Source organism: Ovis canadensis, chromosome 2 (genome assembly GCF_042477335.2).
Source record: "Ovis canadensis isolate MfBH-ARS-UI-01 breed Bighorn chromosome 2, ARS-UI_OviCan_v2, whole genome shotgun sequence".
In the NCBI taxonomy this organism is placed as follows: domain Eukaryota; kingdom Metazoa; phylum Chordata; class Mammalia; order Artiodactyla; family Bovidae; genus Ovis; species Ovis canadensis.
In genome coordinates, this window is record NC_091246.1 from 111,962,846 (window position 1) to 111,983,649 (window position 20,804).

The 20,804-nt window shown below is 40.4% G+C and overlaps 1 protein-coding gene across 8 annotated transcripts in view; it reads right to left on the reverse strand.

Annotated features, from left to right (window-relative positions):
• CLCN3 (chloride voltage-gated channel 3) overlaps positions 1-20,804 on the reverse strand; it is a 98,027-nt gene that overhangs the window by 48,470 nt on the left and 28,753 nt on the right. For 2 of the 8 annotated variants that reach the window (XM_069576783.1, XM_069576780.1), the window contains exon 1: positions 2,642-2,835. The exons of the other annotated variants lie outside the window; for them this stretch is intronic. In XM_069576783.1, coding sequence (XP_069432884.1) covers positions 2,642-2,720 — 79 coding nt within the window. In that variant the 5' untranslated portion in view covers positions 2,721-2,835. Of the gene's footprint in view, positions 1-2,641; positions 2,836-20,804 lie in introns of those variants that run through there. 8 annotated transcript variants of the gene reach the window in all.

Consider the following 20,804-nt stretch of genomic DNA (forward strand, 5'->3'; position numbering starts at 1 on the left):
ACAACAGTGTGTCCCTCTCAGTTATTAGGTGTATCACTAACCCTACCACCTCCAGTTCTCCAGCACCCGAGAGTGCCTTACACACACACACACACACACACACACACACACACACACACACACACACGAGCTCAACAAAAACTTTGAATGAAACAGTATTCAAATAATGCTAAAAATCCCAAAGATCAAATCTACTATACGGGCTTGTTAGAATAAACAAGAATTCTACCTCCAAACTACCTAAACTTCAGGAAGGAAGTCAGAGTATAAAACTAGCAGTCCAAATCCAAATCCAAGAATCAAAAAACAACTAAAGGTCCACGCCCCCCATAAAGATGGAAGAGGGCTTCCCTGGTGGCTCAGAGGTTAAAGCCTCTGCCTGCAATGCGGGAGACCCGGGTTCAATCCCTGGGTTGGGAAGATCCCCTGAAGGAAATGGCAACCCCCTCCAGTATTCTTGCTGGAGAATCCCATGGAGGGAGGAAATTGGTGGGCTACAGTCCACGGGGTCGCAAAGATGGAGCGACACGACTAAGCAACTTCACTTTCACTTTCAAAGATGGAAGAGACATTTTATGAAAGAACTTAACTGTATAGGAAGGAAATATACCCCAAAAGATAACCATTTCTAAAATGTCATTTTAATTTCTAATCCATCAAAAATACATTAACTGATTGTATTTTTATATCTACATACATTTCTAGCCTCTATATTATTCACTTAAGTTGGAACCTTCATCACTTACCATCTCATCTTGACAAAGAACATTAAATTTAACTTACTCTACACGGTAATTCCTAATTCCAGTACTCGGTAATTCAGTAAACAGTCACATTTGCTTTATTGATATCCTTCACAATTTTACACTTTGGTTATCTGCCTCTTCACTCTTTCCCAGCCCCCAAAGATCTTTCCGGTCATTGTCATTTTGCCCTCCTAGGGTAGCTGACTCTTTTTTTGATTTCTGTTTCTCCACTTTCAGTTCCTCTGTTTGACCCAAGGTCAGAAAAGGTCATAAATTACGGAAAACCTCTTATCCATAGATACTAGGATACTACAGAACAGTCAAGTAAGCCTAATAACCAACTGATTTCTACTACAATGACACAATGTTACTTCGAAAACACTGGCTTAGGTTAGCTGGGAAAGGTCTCCTCAAGGGATCAGGAACCCATCTGCGATGCCAACAGTGGAAGAGACTTAGACTTTAGGCAAGATTTCTAAAGGACTATTTGTGAAAACATAATAGAAACAAAAAGCTTCTATTTCAGTAATAAGCATATCAGGAACCATGCCTACTTGCACATAAGCTTTGGCTGACTTATTTCTTGCATATCTTATACAGAGGTGAGGTCTATACCTAAGCTGTGGTAAAGACTGTCAAGCCTATCACAGGGAATTTAAATTTCCCAATTGCATGTCTCCTGGTTTATTGTAAATTATAAATCAACAAATGGATGTTGAAACAGCTCAAAGAAAACACAGTTTAATTGCTGATTAGCAAATACTGTGACAGTTGAGCAGTCCCATTCATTCACATTCCTTCCTGTTTAAAGAAAATTCCTACCAGAAAAGGGATGATGAGACCATAGGAAAAAGGAGAGCAAGAGGAACATGTTAGAACTGGAAAAACAATCCCAATAACTCCGGGAGCAAAGACCATGAAAAAATTTAATTTTCTTCTTTATGCTTTTAGGTATTTCCCCAAATGTTCTAAAATAATTTACGTATGTATATAAATATGTATATACACACATATACATACCTTACTAAAGAGGTAACTAAGAGAAAAGTACAATATATGTAACATGATCTTCATTTTCTCAAGCATGCTTTTATTAACAACAGAATACCACAGGATGTTACAACTGTTCAGAGCCTAAAATACTGTCTAGAAGATACAATTCAAAACACTTGTTATATTACCTTTTTTTAATCCTAATGGAACTTAATACCAAAAGAAGATGTTATCAGAATAAAAACTATATTTTAAATAAAAGAGGCTAAATACGCTCAGGAAAATAATGACTTCCTTACTTTAAAAAGTTAAGTTTATAATATGAAGTTTATAAATTCAAAGTCATCTAGCTCAGAGATTTTTCTTGAGGTTCAATTTTTTGTTTCTAAAACTGCCTATTTTTAGAAAATCAGTTTAAGAAAAATGAAAAAAGGGCAGTTTAATTAACATGTAATCTGTTCTGGCAGTGCCTGCCGAAAAAGATTTACATGAATGCTGGGTGCTTTTCTGGTTTTTACAAACTACTATTATTTTTTCTGATGTGTGAAAATGATTCCATATGTTGGTATCATTCCATTAATTACTACCAGATACCTATGGAAGACAATGTACTCACTCAGCTGAAAGCACACTAAATAAAAAATATTGACATGAAAATGTGTTCCTCTTTAAGCAGGTAGAGCTTCTCCTAGAACTGACTTCGGGGTGCAGAGCTCCACGGTAAGCGACAGCAGCTGAAACCCAGTGGCACCTGAATTAAGGAGGAGAAGCACCGCCGCCCGCGCCCCGCGACGGGACCTGTGCGCGCAGTGACCGCCGCCGCGCTGCGCACGGAGGGAACCGCCGACCAGGACCTCCATCGGCCTCAGTGCGGCCGGGACCAGCCCCACAGCCCGCGTTACCTCGCTTGTGCAGCTCCCGCAGGGGGATGCAGTCTCCACCCCCGTCGTAGGGCAGGTAGGGGTCGGAGGCAGCGTCCATGGCCGATGTCCGCACGAAGAAGCAGAGGGAAAGCTCGCGAGCTCACCGCCCGCGCGCGCCCCGGAACCCCGCCGCAGCAGGTTGGGTAGTCGCCATGCCCGACCTGTCGGCGCGCGCAGCCTCGCGGGCTGACGTCACCCAGGCGCCACGGTTGCCAGGGCGACGGGCTCGCCTCCCCATCAATCAGGCCCCGCTACGTGTGATGGTGACTAAGCCCAGGGGTGACAGACCAAACAGCCTCCACAGCAAGGGGGCAACTACAGCAAGGCGACAGAAACCTACTTCTCGATTTCTCAATACAGAGCTGTGCAAAGAAATTATGCGTGTACACAAGGAATCAACCTTTTCATTCCCAATGTAGGTAAGTGGGAATGACACGCTAAAAAGGCCACGCGATTTTACCATATAAATACACAAATTTATATGTAACCACGTCACGTGAATCATAAAGATAACGAAACGGAAGATACCAAAGTCTTCAAGACATTTGGCTTTAAAGCCTATTCTTAAATATCTAAATTGTACTCTGGCTTCAAAAATTCAGTAACTGGACCATTACTAATCCCCTTCAGCAGCCTCCTTCCTTCAGGAACCAGCTAGTTAAGAAAGACATCGAGGTTTAAGAAACTTAATATCCTAGGTAACTTTGTTAGTATGTCAAACTATCCAAAAAGAGACTTACTAGCTGGGAGATTTTCCTCTCTCCTGACTTCTACATTTCCTACCTCACAAAGATTTTCGGTGTGCTTTGAAAAGGTGGGGGGGAGGGGGCTTTAGTGAAGTATGTCTTAACATGTACTTTAATGGTCTCTTTGCTAGACATTTTATGAAATTTAGAAATAAGGGAACTCAGGCTACAGAACGTTTCAAAATGTATCATTTTTATTTTCAAAAAGTATGGTTTTTATTTTTCGCTGTATGCCCAAGTTGTAAATCAGGACAAACAGGTTAAGAGAGTGCCCCCAAATACCAGGAAAACTTGCAGAGAACTTTTCATCTTATAAAAAGGCAGGGAAGAACATAAGAAGTATAAAACTAAATTACTTATAAATGCCATATAGAATGCATTTTTAAAAAGTCTTTGAAGAGTAGAACTTAACATACCAAAGTATGTTTCATTTCAAACTGTCATTCCAAAAGAAAAAAAGGCTGATGCTCATTTAAGCTGAGTTCAGATTTTTACAGCTGCCTCTCAGGTGATTGCTCCCCAGACTACGAGATTCTTTTTCTGAAATAGCTATGATGGGGCAATGCCACTTAACGAAAATTCATTAGAAGCTGTTCCACAGGACGCAGGGGCTTTGTAAAATGTGTTTTTGTAAGCACTGAATGTGCCAACCCTAAGGTCTACTCCAATTCAATGATTTTACATGAGAATTGCAGGCAAGAGAAGGAAAGAAAGGACTCAGATGACAGTAAAGAGGAGAGAGAGACTCAGCTGGTCTAGTTGTTGCTCATTCGCTCAGTCGTATCTGACTCTGCAACCCCGTGGAGTGCAGCACGCCAGGCTGCCCTGTCCTTCACTATCTCCCAAAGCTTGTTCAAACTTGTGTCCATTGAGTTGGTGATTCCATCCAATCATCTCATCCTCTGTCATCCCCTTCTCCTCCTGCCTTCAACCTTTCCCAGCATCAAGGTCTCTTCCAATGAGTTGGCTCTTTGCATTAGGTGGCCAAAGTATTGGAGCTTCAGCATTAGCATCTGTCCTTCCAATGAATATTCAGGGTTGATTTCCTTTACAATTGATTGGTTTGATCTCTTTTCTGTCCAGGGGACTCTCAAGAGTCTTCTCCAGGACGAGAGTTCAAAAGCATCCATTCTTTGGTGCTCAGCCTTTTTCACTGTTCAGCTCTCACATCCATACATGACTACTGCAAAAACCATTTGTCTAGTACATCTTAGTTATTAGTAGTGATCTGGGAACTTTTTAAAAGTTAGATTAAATCAGTTTTTTTATTTCAGAAAGTTTGAACCTCAGAAAGACATACCTTCTTATAAAACCCCACCTGGGATTTGTGAGTAAAAGGGTTCTGGAGAGGGAATATAGACAAGTTACTGCCACAGGAATGTTCTATCTAATTGTCTCTGGTTCTGGTATTAGCATTTATGATATGACTGTGGGTGGCTTTTTCTGTTTTCTTCATATTTTCTTGGAAATGATTTTTTTTTCCCTTTTTTCCACATGGAGAAAGGCATGAGAGCCCAGCCCACCCACTACCCCTCTTCCCCTCCACAATCCTGTCCTGTCCCAGCCCCCAACCTCTGAAATGATTTTTTTTAAACAAGGAAATCTAACTTTTAAACAAAGAGCCAACTTTGCTAAATTAACCAAGAGTAAATTTGGTCCTTTTTGGTACTTTGGTATGTCAAGTTCTACTATTATAAGACTTTTAAAAATGCATTCTATATGACATTTAGACATAATTTCATTTTATACTACTTATATTCTTCCCTGCCTTTTTATCAGATGAAAAGCTATCTACAAGTTTTCCTGGTATTTGGAGGTATTCTCTTCATCTGTTTGTCCTGATCTACAACTTGGTCACACAGGAAAACTAAAACTGACAGCTAGCCAGCACTAACTAAAGGGGGAGGAATACTTTCCCTATAAAATACACTGACGGCGTTGCATAGGAAACATTTTTGTAGCCTGAGTAAAATAAGTATTTTTAAAGAACACTGTATTTCTGTATGTAGGCGTGTTTGTATTATATGCAGTATATCGGTATAGAGTTAAGTTTAGAATGAGATGCAGTAGACTTAATTGTCGTCACTCAGGAGAGAATGAGATGGAAGTGGCGAGGCTGATGGTACATTCAGTTTTTACTGTATATAGCTCTACATTGTTGACAATTTTAAAAACAATTACTCATTAATTTTGAAATAAACCTTTTAAAATAATCTGGAAATTTAAAGAATTTCAGAAGTAAACAAATTTCTTATGCTGATGGGGTCCATGGCTGCCACATTCTCTTCCAGTAAAAGCATTATTTAGGCTCAGGTGCTTTCTAATTATACTTCAGAAAAAAGGACAAGGTAAACTGGAGGGTGCGGCCAGAGGACTTGGACAAAGGTTAGGTATTATCAGACTAAGAACCTAAATTACAGTTAAAGAGAGAAGACACGTTCAAGAATTCCAAGGCACTGGGGTGGGGTGGGGGGATATCTAGATCACCTACAAATTGGCACTTGCCATCTGCCTCTACGTGAGATCAAATCCTGAGCCACTGCAGTTGCTGACCTTCAATACCCCCTGAAAAGAGTTCAGGGTAGAGAGCAGGAACGGAGCACTCCGTGCTCTGGGAAAACTGGCAGGACAGGTCTTCAGAGAGTTAGGTATTTTCAGAAGCCAATTTTATGAGCCCATTTCTTGCATCTCTTCTTATCTAGAAAAGCACTGAAATCCTCCATGGTGACCTCTGCTCCTCATGACTAGTCATGAGCCCGCTGATGATCCTCACCGATCCTCCCACCCTTACCACCACAATAACATACTGACCTCCCCACCTCCCACCTCTTTGGAGCAGTTTCTCAGACCTATCTGAGGTGCTGTCTCCCTGACTATAGTCATCATTTTGCCCCAAATTAAGTTTAACCCACAATTCTCACACTGTGCATTTTAAGTCGACACTCAGGACGAAACCTCTGAAGAATCAAAACCAAGAACTGGCAGCACATAAAAGGACTTAAAACTTCAAAGGGGGAAGGTGTCTCTACTTCCAAATGCACCCTGATTCTACCCTCAAACTGATGTGGGAGTCTGGAGGTGTGTGAATCAGGGAGGCAGGCATACACAGGATAGTGTATAACCATACACTATAACTACACATATATAGCTATATATAATCTTTCAGCTCTTCCTAACCCACAGGACCCAAAAAATCTACATTAGAAGTACTTTAAAAATAAAAGTATTTTTTGCCTTTAGATCTAACTACCAATTTACCGGAAACAAAAATCATAGAAACATGTTAAATGAGAGCTCAGGAACACAATTAGGAAAACCCAAAATGGGAAACAAATGACCAGATTTCTTCATCAACAAATGAATGATAAAACAAACAACAACAACAACAACAACAAAAAAAAAACAGGGGCAGTGGGGAGGGACCTGTAGAAATTTTTTAAAAAGATTTAAAGGATTTATCAACCAGTTTCAATGTAACAATTGGGAAAATGTGAAATACCCAAGATCACTGATTATAAGGAATTATTTATTTTTTAGATGTAGTAGCCTTTAAAAGAAACATCTTTTAGACATACATAATGCAATATATACAGAAAAACAACCACCACTACCTAGAGCTGAACAGTAGTTAAAACAGACTTCAGTGCAGAAGTTGGCTCAATTTTCCACTACTAACCAATGATATGACTATATCATCAAGACATCACAAATAAGTCATTAGAATTAGTAAGAGTTAAAGTGGATAAATTTTTAAAAATCAATATTCAATGAACAACTGAACTTCAAAATATACCAGCAGTTAGTTAGCATGTTAAATTTTAAAATAATTGCATTAAATAGCATTAGCATTTAAAAATTACCTAGAAACAAGTGTAATAAAGAATGAAGACAGAAGTCAATAGGAAAACTAAAGGCATTTAAAAAGACACGTATATGGAGAAGTATATCATGTTCATGAACTGAAAGATTCAAACTCATCTACAGACTTAATAAAATGACAGTCAAAATCCCGACAGGAACTAACAACACTGTGTATCAACTATACTTTATTAAAAAAGAAGAGACTTTTTTGTGGCAAACTCTGCTAAAACTTACATGGAAATAAAAAGGCCTGGGAATAGTTAAGACACTCTTAAAGAACAGGGGAGACTTGCTTTATTTACCAGGCACTGAGACTATTTATAGACTTATAGTGATTTAAACAGAGTGCTTTTGACACAAAGCTATGAAAATAACCAAAAGTACATAATAGGGCATCTAGAAATAGACCCTCCTTTATATATGCCTGTTGATATATAGCAAAGGTGGCACTATAAAAGACTGTGTAAACAATGGTTTTCTTAAACAAGTGGTATTTGGACCACTGGCTATATCCATGAAAAAAAAAATTATATACACCCTAATCCACACACATTTATAAAAATTGCTCAGATGATTATAGACCTGAATGTGGAAGGCCAATGAAGCTCTCACAAAATAACAGGGAGAAATATCTTCATGACCTAAGGGCTGGGAAATTTTTCATCAAGACACAAAAACCATTAGTCATAACACAAAACATTATTATCCAAGACCATATTATAATTAAGAACATCTGATGAATAGGGTCTGTCCATTAGGAGAATGTATCCCACCAAAATGTATACAGAGAGAAATAATCACCAGTGTGGTGGCATCTGGAGGTGGGGCCTTTGGGAAGTGATTAGGTCACGAGGGTGGAGCCCTCATGAATGGGATTAGTGTCCTTATAACAGAGCTCCCTGGAGGACACAGAGAAGATGGCAGACCAGGAACCACAAGCGGCCCCTCTTCACCAGACATGGAGTCTGCCGGCCTCTAGAGCTGTGGGAGATTAATGCACACTGTTAGAGCCACCACCCAGCCTGTGCTATTTCTGTTAGAGCAGGCCAGACAAAGACAGAGAATGAGACACCACCCACAGAATAAAGGATACTTACACTCATGTAATGGGAAGCCTGTATATAGAAAATGACTAATGTTTACATATCTCTAAGACACACAGGTCAATAGAAAAACCAGCAAATGACTTGAATAGGTACTTCAAAAAAATTTTTTGAAATAGTCCATCAGCATGAAAAATGTGCCAAGGAAATGCAAATTAAGGCCACAATCAGAATCCATGACACAGTCAGCAGATGGACAACAGCAAAAGTCAGACAACACCAAGCAGTTGGTGACGGTGGAGCTGTCATACATGCTCACCTGAGTGTAAACTGAATCAACACTATAAAAAATAAAGCCTACAACCCGACAAGTCACACCCAGGCCAATGAAACTTGTGCACACACCCACCAGGATACACGGATCGTATTGAAAACAGCAGTGTCTGTACCCACCAGAAACAGTTAAGAACTAGTAGCTCCATCAGTAGCAGAATGAATATCTATACTGTGGTATATGGACAAAAGAGTGACACGGTCTAGAGCAACGTCACAACAGCTACTCCCTGCAACAAAGAAGAGTCTTGAAAATCATGCTTTGTAAAAGCAAGAATCAAAGGAATATGTACTGTATGATTCAATTTATTTAATCTTCAAAAGCAGGGCATGCTACGTGATAATCCCAGTGATACATATCTAGATGATCAAACCATAATGGAAGGCAACAAAGTGACCAGACAGAGAGATAACACTATATATCTCTAGGGAGGGGGAAAGGGCTGTGGTCAGGAAGCTGCTGGAGTGCAGTCATGCTTATTTTCTTAATCTGAAAAAGGTTGCAAAAGTGCTTGCTGTGTAGTAACTCGTCCTGTACAAGTATGCTTTATGCATCTTTATGGCAACCCATTCCAGTACTCTTGCCTGGAGAATCCCATGGAGGGAGAGCTAGGCTACAGTCCATGGGGTCATAAAAAGTCGGACACGACTGAGCAACTTCACTTTCACTTTCATGATGTGTGTTATACGTCACAATTCAAAAGTCTTTGAGTTAGAAATTCATCCTGCCATCTCTGAGTCTATTAGCATTTAGTGTGAATTTATTATTCTTTTTTCTTCCCTATCCTAACCCCCTCTAGTCGAATCTTATTTACAGTCTCAAACAAGTTACAAGTAACAGGTTCATAATAATCTACACTGACAGGTTCATAATAATCTATTCTGACTTTCATTTGTTCTAAGCATAGAATCTTCCAAGGAATTTCCTCTAAATGCTAGTGTTTTAGAACTGTTTAAACAAGTCCACTGATTCCCTATGATTTTAGGTATTAATATTTACCTCAACGGATGATTTTATAGGTTTACTTCATAACTTCTGAAGCCTTTTTCAATTCTTAACTGGAACCACTGCACAAAACAGGATTTAACTGACTGTTTTCTCAGTTCTCCAAGAACAGTTCATAAGTAATGGTCTCCATGCACAGAGCAATAATTCATTATATCATGACATTAGGGTAAGGAGGTAGAGTGTAATACTAAACAATTATTTACTGACCTAGCAATTTCCGTAACTTTCTATAGACTTCTTTCTGTAGAACAATTAACAATAATTACAGGTGACATCTGAGGGAAATATCATCAGGTTCTATAGATGATAATCAAAACTAAGCTCACATCTTCCCAATGATCTTTCTGAGAATATCCAACCACCACTTGATTGCCATTGGTAGACTAATTTCATTAAGGCATCCCTTTACCAGACCAACTTCTTTTTCCTAGTTTGTTAGTAACATCTTGAATTACAGCATTTCATAAACTTAGCATGGGTTAGCTCTCCCTAAACACATGCCCTTACTCATATCCATGCACATAAATTCAGAAGTCCCCTACTCCGCATATATTAGGTAGGAGATACAGGTGCAGAGAAAATTTACAAGTCAGTTGGCAACAGAATCTGAAGGGTGTCATATGTATTAAGAACACGACAGTGCTTAGAATAAGTATCAGATGAACCCTAGAATTATTTGCTCATTTCTAAAAATAATTCTGAGCAGAGTGTTTGAAAGAGTTTTGACCTTCTCCCGACAGAAAGCCATTAAATGATAGTGGCCTTGTTTTATTGTTAACTTTAAGAATTTCTAAAAACCCTTTTACTGAGGACTCATGATATAGCCATTTCATGTTCTTTTAAAGGGCTCAGCTTATGTTGCCAAATTCAACTTTAAAGGCAAATGCCTCACTCAGAACAATGCCACCAATGTTACTGGGAGATGCCAGATGAAACTAAAATCAACTTTGTCACCTGCTGAAGACCGCATGCACAAACAACCTCTGAAAAGCTGTAGCGTAGTCAAATTATTCTAACTCAAAATACATTTCTTAGATTTCTGAGCTGTACCATAATATTAAACCATCAGTAATTTGTTTCTGCTTACAAATTGCCGGGCAAGGATACCGAGTTTACTAAAAAATTACCATTGGATTATGTTATTAACGTGTTTTACCTGCAGCTGACACCAAATAAATTTCATTATTCTTATTCACAGAAACTGGCCAACTCCAACCATCTTAGCAGCATTTAGACTTTTTAGCAACAATTCTACCATCCATTTTCAAAATGTATTCACTACACATTAACTAATGTTAATAAATGCCTTTCTCCCAATAATTTTTTTTCCAGGAATTTAGAACACATTCATGTATTCAAATATGATGCAGCCATTAAAGCTAAGGTATGCTTTTGTGACAGAAGGCAATGTTTTTAATATTAACTGAAAAAGGTCCCAGGTTCCACCTTGTGCATGGCACTACCAGCTTCACATGCTGATAACACAGAACTCTCCCTTTCACCCCCAGCCCCCATCCCGGCAGCACATCTGGCCTGATTCACCTGGGATTCTCTATTGACTCCATCCGCTCTGCAGGTCACTCTGCCCATCAGAGAGCCCATCACCTCCCTTATGACCGACGACACTCACCTCCCTGCCTCACTACCTTCCAATCCACATGGTAGCTGAACAATCTTCTAAAATTACTATCACCATGCTACTCCCCCATCACTCTTTAGGAAAAAGGGCCAACACCTTAAAATGCAGAATTTCAGTCTTGCTTAACTACCCCTCCAGCCACAGTCCCTTCCCACTCTAGCCCCTGACTCCATCCTCCCCAAGGATCTCCTGACTGTACCCACACTATACCCCAACTCCCAGAAACCCACTCCCTGCCCCCGTCACCTGCTCAGCTCCTCATTTTTCAGTTCTCACCTCCAATGAGCATCTTAGATTCCCTCACTTATATGTCCTCACAGCCATACTGCCTCTTTACAGCATTTACCATAACACCACTGTCATTGATTCCTGTGGGATTTTTATTTATTTCAGTGGTGCTTTCTCTCTCAGCAGAGCCCAGACTCCATGAGAGAGACTCACATCACTCTTGTTCACTGCTCCCTCTCCAGCACTTAGCGTGGTGTCTGGCCCATAAAGGAACCTAACAATTACTTGCTGGATGGAAAATACATAGAAGTAAGTCTAGAAAAAAATACACCAAAACTGTCAGTTACCTATGGGTAGCAGGATTATGAGCGATCTTAATTTAGCATGTTTAATTTCTATCAATCACATTTTCTACAATAAGCACATTTTGCTTTTATTATTTATAAGTTAACGCTTTTGGACTCATTTTTTTAAATAAATGGTACTTTGGACTAATTCTAGATGTGTAAGACAGTGGCAAAGACTGTACAAAGAGGTGCTGAGTATCCCTCACTCAGCTTCCCAGACTACTATCTCAAATATTATTCCCAGTTAATATCCTATGTGGGCTTCCCTCATATCTCAGTTGGTAAAGAATCTTCCTGCAATGCAGGAGACCCTGGTTTGATTCCTAAGTAGGGAAGATCCACTGGAGAAGGGATAGGCTACCCACTGCAATATTCTTGGGCTTCCCTTGTGGCTCAGCTGATAAAGAATCTGATTGCAATGCGGGAGACCTGGACTCAATCCCTGGGTTGGGAAGATCCCCTGGAGAAGGGAAAGGTTACCCACTCCAGTATTCTGGCCTGGAGAGTTCCATGGACTGGATAGTCCATGGGGTTGCAAAGAGTCAGACACAACTGAACAACTTTCCCTTTCCCTTCACTTTCACCATGTCCTGTGTGTCCAGGGCATGTTTTTCTCCGCTAAGAAACTGACATCAGTACACTTCCACTAAGGAAAGCCCAGACTTTCTCTGGCTTCGCAAGCCTCTGCCACTGTCCTCTCTCTACCCCAGGGTCCCATCCAGGACACCACACTGCATTTAGGCAATGCGTCTCTCAACTCGTCTGGTCTTGACAATTCCTCAGTCTCTCCTTCTTTGTCATGACCTTGTCCCCATGAGTCTGGCTTTGTCTACAGTTCCTCCTGTGCTTAGACTGCGGTTATAAGTCTTTGGAAAGAGCATCACCAAGGCAAGTGGCCTTCTCGTCACATGCTGGGGGTACGCGATGTCCATGCGGCCTCACTGGCAGTGGCACCCCCAGTATCTGGTATGACGGTGCTGGCCAGCTCCCTCCACTGCGGAGTTCCTAGTGTCCCAGGCTCTAGTCTTGGGAGGTCAGCCACCACATCCAGCCCATCATCAAGGGAGGAGGGAGGAAGGCAGCTCCTCCTCCTCAAGGGTGGGACAGCTACAGAAGTTATCCAGGAGACTTGTCTTTTCTCCCCCACTTGTAAAATGTTCAGCCATTTATATCAGTTCCTATCATTTACGTCGCATAAATGAACTCATTTATATTGATCTTACGCTTTGGATATAATCCAGCTCTACCTTATTTTTGTGCTCAAGTGGTTCCAGGTTTGGCCACACGGTGCTCTCTCAGGCTCCTTCCAGTGTTCCTTTGACCGTCTTGATCTTTCTGTTTCTGAGCATTTCCTTCTTTCTGGTAGTACACGCCTTGTATCTTCCCTAACCCCAGGTCTAGAATCAGCACTTCTCCAAGGCAACCCGAGTCATTGCTAAACCCTGCAGTTAACTGTATGAGATTATGAAGAATCCAGGATAACCTATGTGAATGTCATGATGTAATCTGTTTGACTAAGTACAGATAACCTTTGAGAACCCAGGCCAAAACTGCCACAAAGGACTCACACGTTGTAACAGTAACATTTCTACAATTTCTTCTATTATATTGTTCTATTGTGTTTCCAAGATTAATCTGAGTTGGGTGAGTAGACTAGATAATTCACATTCATTTTTTAGATAAGAAAGATGAGAAACAGAAGTGCTGACAGGACTAACTCCAAGGTGCTGGATATAACGTAGCCTACCTCTTCTATCCTGTGGCTTTTCCCTCCTGATGACTCTTCATTTGGGGGCCCCATGTGATACGGTTGTGACAACGTGGGTGTATGACAGTTCCTGCCACTCCACTGGTGCCATATGTATCCAGTTAAACCAAAACTTTTCTCAATACACCTATATTAGTTCAATAAATAAAAAAGGAAAAAACAAGACTCCTAAACATTATAAAGTAAACCTAGCTAATATGTTAAACAGGAAGAATATTTTATAAAGCAGTAAACTTTTAACGAGCTTCTACTGGATGTACGCCAATATATTAGACATTTTGAGAAGGGAGACTAATATCCCAATGCCACAAAGTTTAGAAATAAAGAAAATAAGATTTCTCATTGAGAGTTAAGAAATGCCATTAGTACATAATGGATCAGCCCTAAACAGAGCAAAGCAGACAGAAAAACAAAGGATAAATATACTAAAAGATGGCAAGCTCAGTCCAGGAAAAAGGCAAGCTACAACCAAAATAAATAGGAAAAGCCAAGAAAGCAAACACACAACAGAAGCAACGTAGCTCATGACCAGGGGGGTCCAACCCACACCTGAGAAGTCAGGGAAGGCTTTCCAGGGGCGGGAGGTAAAACCTGAGAAGCAATGCACAGGTAATAACAGGTGTTACAAGCAGAGGAAAGGTGTGCAAAGACCTGGAGCTAAGCCAGCAAGGCACAAGCTCAACTCTTAACATTTACAAGGCCCAGCGAGAGAGCATCACAGAATGTTTGCCATATGACTAAACATTTCAGTTATAAAGCAAGTTAAACTGTTCAGAAAACACTTTCGATCTTTCTATATGGACAAATACACCTTACAGTCAGTTGGAAGTTTTGGCTCAGTTTTATAAATCTGCAGACAAATTGGTGACAATTTGCAAAACACTGGAAAGCATTAAAAAGGGGCTTCCCTGGTGGTTCAATGGTAAAGAATCTTCCTGTTAATGCAGGAGACGCAGGTTTGGTCCCTGGTCCGGGAAGATCCCACACACCACGGTGAAACTCAGTCAGCACTGCAACTACCGAAGCCTACACGCCTAGGGAAAGCGTGTGCTCCACGGTAAGGGGCGTCACCGCAGTGGGAAACCTGCACCGTCCCAGCCAGAGCCCCCGCAGCAATAAAGACTCAGCACAGCCAAACACACACACACACACACAAATAACGGTGAAACCATTAAAAAAGATTCCATCATCCAGAGAAAAATCACTAGTTTGGTGCGTCTCCCACCAAATGTGTGCAGGGTGTGTGTACGTGTGTGCATTCAGTATCGTGAGAACTGGAATTGTTAGGGGAAGCACACTGATTGAAACCGCCCACCCTGGCCAGGCACCATAGAAACCATTTGCATGAGGTGTTTTATGACCGGAGATCCTGATAAGGAATAGGGAATAAGCCACCACCAACTGAAGAGTTCGGGAAAGGTCTAAAGGAGACACCGCGTGTCCGTCCACTTCCCAGAATCCCTCTCGCTAGCATCCATCCTGGCTGAGCGATACGTGTGCCACCAGAAAACACTCTGAATTAGAGTGACTGGCCAAAGACCACCCGGAAACTAATCCCATCACCATAAAACCTGAGACTGAGAGCCACATGGCAGAGCAGTTCTCCTGGGTTCCGTTACCCTACTGCTCTCCACCCGGTGCCCTTTCCCAATAAAATCTCTTGCTTTGTCAGCACATGTGTCTCCTCGGACAATTCATTTCTGAGTGTTAGACAAGAGCCCAGTTTCGGGCCCTGGAAGGGGTCCCCCTTCCTGCAGCAAATGGCGACTCTGGTAGGACTCTTCTTCGCTGAGACTGACATCCTGACCACTCGGAGTACTCAGGGGTCAGCCTGCCCACCAATGGACCAGACCCAGCTGCCGCAAATGGGACCCTTTTGTCCCTGGTCTCCTGACGTGGACAACTGGCCAGAGTGCCTCGACCAGGTAAGGAATAAGAGACTTTATTGACCTCTCCCCCCTTCCCTCTCTCTTTCCTCTCCTTAACCCTTCCTATCCTTCCCCGTTCTTCTAGTCCCCTGGTCCTGGATGCAGAAATCTGGTCAAAGGGCCTTGGCCTGGGCTGAGGACTGGAGACTGGTCACCTCCTCTTGGCAGATAACTGGAACTCTGGTTCTGGTCTGGTCTGATTTCTGGTAGGGCCGAGTTCCAATCCTCCCTTCTCTGGAGGCCCAGGGTAAAGTCCATGACGCCTGGGTATCTGCAGGTGGCAGGAGACATCTGTAAGGCCATCCCTTTTGGCCCCCCTCTCCCACTTCCTCCCCCTTCTTCTTTCAACTTGGCTTCCTTTCCTCCCTTTGAAATCTTTGAAGCTGTCAGTACTTGGATCTGAAGTTCTGTGTCTCTATAGGAGGTTTTCTGAGAGACTGTATTCTTGTATTTAAGGGAGTGTCTGATGAGGACTGCCAGGCTTATATGTGTGTGTTTTAACTCTGTTCTGTGTTGTGATTTTTGATGGCCATTTTGCTTTGTCTGGCCACCATTTATTTGGTTAAGACCTGCCACCATTTTGTTAGAACTTGATTTTCCTTCCCTGTGCCTTGAGATCAGGGCTCTCAGGAACACTTATCTAGACCATCTCTAACTCCTGACACTGAGGGAAAAGGGGAAAAAGACTTTAAAAATTTTATTTCAACTGTTTTTTTTATAAACTAGTAAATTTTATATTGTAATATCTAATTCATGACTAAACTTAGAAAATGAAGCTACATCTTGCACTGTGTCTGTCTAAATATGTCTTGGTATGTCTTTGTCTCTGGGTAATGTTTTTGAGGTTAATTTGTAAATGAGCTCTATTTAATCGGCTTTAAAAAAGGTAAGCACTTACAAATCAAATAATTCTAAATTAAACAATAAATTCCAGGTTCATGTGAACTGGGAAATATTCAGTATTAAACACCTGATATTAATACTTGTTTGTTGACCTATCTAGTATAGACATGTCTTAGAGTAATTAACATTAAGTAGAATATTTTCATTGTACCTAGGTTTAAGAAAACTTAAATATCACATCTGTTACAAGTTTATCAACAAGGAAATTACCTCGAGTGAAGAAACTTTTAGAAAAACGTAAATGAGATATGAGCTTTTATATAAACTCTATTAAGAACAATTATTCTTTAGAAATATCTGTATAAAATCGTCTCTCCAGATTTCTAAGGGTTGTGCCACGTGTGCTAAGTGTTGGAACATGGTCATTTCCAAATAAAATAAGATTTTGAAACATTTACTACTAAACATTAATTTCCTTTTACAGAGAAACTAAAGAGATTTGGGACTATAAATGAATAATGTTTGGTGCCATCCTAAAATGTTCTAAGAAAACAAGGGTTTTAGAAATTATCACTGGTATTTATGCTCACCAATCTATAAAATGCTAATATAAAAGTTAGTTCTTGGTTGCTAAAGGAAAGTACGAAGTGTGTTTTCAGTATTAAAAAAAGGGTATGAAAAAATACTAAAAAGAGTTATGCATGATCAAGATTTTCTAAAATTGGATTACAATTAGTTAGATAAATGGATTTTGTTAGAATGACACAGCCATAAGAAAACTGGTTAGAGTCAACCAGGTCCAAGATGGCGGAGCTGACTTTCACTAGACCTTGAGCCTTGGTATTTACTCCCATTGTGGCATATCAACAAGCTAAATGATACACCCATCAACATTGACTGCTGCTGCTACTGCTGCTGCTACTAAGTCGCTTCAGTCGTGTCCGACTCTGTGCAGCCCACCAGGCTAAATCTGACCAAATGTTCTAAACACTTTTAATTCATCTTTTTGGTAAAACTTTCTAAATCATATTCTTTTGAAGTTCCTTTGACCTCTAGCTAACTTTGGGGTGCTTCAGAGGGCCCCTGAAACATCCCAAAGAGAGATATTAAACTGTGTTTATTTGGTTGGTTAAATTACATGAAAAAGATTATCAAATGAGTCATAAATCTGCTCATGTTATAATGTATGGTAAAATTACTAATACAGATATCCCAGAAATTATACGGAGTTCTTAATATCCTGATATGTCCTGGTATTCCAATGAAAAACCTGCTGACTTCAGAAAAGCTAACAAAGGACTGAATGAACCAGCCAGCGAATATGCTTGTAACTTTTATGGTTTCTATCTGAAAAATTACAGGTTTGAATCTTGTGTTTTCCAGGAGTAGGGAAAAACTTCCTCTCAAACTAATTATGACAATAATTTGGTAAAATTATATATTATAAACAAAACAATTATATTTTCTCTCTATCTGAGTCCTCCAGAAATTTGAAACTCTTAGGTTTCCAGTAAGTTTATCAAATGAGCTAGGAAGGTTATCTCACTAACAGGTATAAAAATCTGAAGAAATTTTTGAGACCTTAAAAAGGAAAGAATTCACCTAGATTTTTTAGGCAAAATCTGTGATAAACCTTTGGTGTCAGTTTCCCAGCCCTGTTTTACTTTAAAAGTTCAGTCTGAGATTCTATAAATGTTTCAGCAAAATAAAAAATCTATGATCAATTATGGTTATATAAGTCATCAGACCAAAATTAGTGAGAATAGACCTATTCTGCAAACAAGCTAGCCTTAATTTGTTTATATTTGATAAAAATGAGGGTAATTTTAGGGAGAAAAAGATGTTTCAATAAATGTTAAATCCCAGTTTGTTAACTGAGGTCTACCAATGGAGGTAGTAAGACTCATTTCTTGGATAGTTCTTTGCTGTTATGTGATATTAGTGTAAAATTTAACTGAATTCTTAAAGAAAACCCTAAGTTTCTTTCTGAAGCTTATCTCAGTAATCTATCTTTGGATGAAGATCAGATGCCTCATGACCTGCAACCAGGACTGGAAAAAGACATAATTTAAGGGACTGTCTCCAACCTGGATGGAAGGACTTTTTTATCAGGTGCTCTTAACTAGCTCATGCACAATGAAACTCAAGGGAAATTAACTCTTAGATTAATTCCCACTTCCAAAGGCCCCTACACTGGATTGGTCTACAGAGAAGACAGCTGACCTGATCTCACCTTAAAATGATGCTCAAGCAGGAGAAACTACACTACACCAGGATGAGAAGCTGACAGCTGACATCAGAGGTAGACAGCTTGCCCAAGATGCTGAACCTGATTCGTATGATCATTTATGTTTTCTTGACTTCTTAGACCTTTGCATATAAATCAAATGCTTATCTATCATAAGCCTGATTCTATGCTAGTTTTAGAAATCAATTCAATTATTGGGTTTGTGACCAATTACCTGTGTCTAGTTCTGGGTTACCTTGGTAAATTTCTCTACTACAAGACTCTAACTGGTTGGCCCTGAGAAAATTTACTTAAAAAAAAAATTATAGTCATATTCAGGTCACTGTGATATTACTAGATGGGATCCCCTCACCGGGCCAATTAATAATGCCTGCTCTGACTCTGGCCATAAATTTGAGCTTTTTCTATTACTCAAGCTCAATCAGAGCAACAAGAAAAGTTTCAGCAAAGGAGGAAAAATTCTCCCACAATTGTGAGATGGATTTATATAGAGAACACCAGGCTATGGTAATTTAGGTGTAAAGTCTCCTCTGTGTTGGAAACAATTAAATCATACTAAGGATAATCTGAGGTTATTGATATTTCTCCCGGCAATCTTGATTCCAGCTTGTGCTTCTTCCAGCCCAGCGTTTCTCATGATGTACTCTGCATATAAGTTAAATAAGCAGGGTGACAATATACAGCCTTCACGTACTCCTTTTCCTATTTGGAACCAGTCAGTTGTTCCATGTGCAGTTCTAACTTTTGCCTCCTGACCTGCATATAGGTTTCTCAAGAGGCAGGTCAGGTGGTCTGGTGTTCCCATCTCTTTCAGAATTTTCCACAGTTGATTGTGATCCACACCATCAAAGGCTTTGGCGTAGTCTGGCTTGGAGAATTTTGAGCATTACTTTACTAGCATGTGAGATGAGTGCAATTGTGTGGTAGTTTGAGCATTCTTTGGCATCGCCTTTCTTTGGGATTGGAATGAAAACTGACCTTTTCCAGTCCTGTGGCCACTGCTGAGTTTTCCAAATTTGCTGGCATATTGAGTGCAGTACTTTCACAGCATCATCTTTAGGGATGTGAAATAGCTCAACTGAAATTCCATCACCTCCACTAGTTTTGTTCGTAGTAATGCTTTCTAAGGCCCACTTGACTTCACATTTCAGGCTCTAGGTGTGTGATCATACCATCGTGATTATCTTGGTCGTGAAGAGTTTTTTTGTACAGTTCTTCTGTGTATTCTTGCCACCTCTTCTTAATACCTTCCGTTTCTGTTAGGTCCATGCCATTTCTGTCCTTTATCAAACCCATCTTTGCATGAAACGTTCCCTTGGTATCTCTAATTTTCTTGAAGAGATCTCTAGTCTTTCCCATTCTGTTGTTTTCCTCTATTTCTTTGCATTGATTACTGAGGAAGGCTTTCTTTTCTCTTCTTGCTATTTTTTGGAGCTCTGCAGCATATTGAAAAACAGAGACATTACTTTGCCAACAAAGGTCCATCTAGTCAAGGCTATGGTTTTTCCAGTGGTCATGTATGGATTTGAGAGTTGGACTATAAAGAAAGCTGAGCGCCAAAGAGTTGATGCTTTTGAACTGTGGTGTTGGTGAAGACTCTTGAGAGTCCCTTGGACTTCAAGGAGATCCAACCGTCCATTCTAAAGGAGATCAGCCCTAGGTGTTCTTTGGAAGGAATGATGCTAAAGCTGACACTCCAGTACTTTGGCCACCTCATGAGAAGAGTTGACTCATTGGAAAAGACTCTGATCCTGGAAGGGATTGGGGGCAGAAGGAGAAGGGGATGACCGAGGATGAGATGGCTGGATGGCATCACTGACTTGATGGACGTGAGTCTGAGTGAACTCCGGGAGTTGGTGATGGACAGGGAGGCCTGGTGTGCTGCGATTCATGGGGTCTCAAAGAGTTGGATACGACTCAGCGACTGAACTGAAGGATGATCAGTCTAGTAACACTAGAAAACTGGGCTATGTGCCTTACAGATGGTGGTGCCAATATATAATTTCCCTGGAAGATAAAGATTCTACAGAGCAGACTAAGTCAGATGACTGGCGATATACTGCGCTACATCTAATGGAAGCTCTTAACTTAAGCCTTACTTGTGACTTTACTAATACTGCTGGCTATGTTATTTGTATTTCACCTGTTT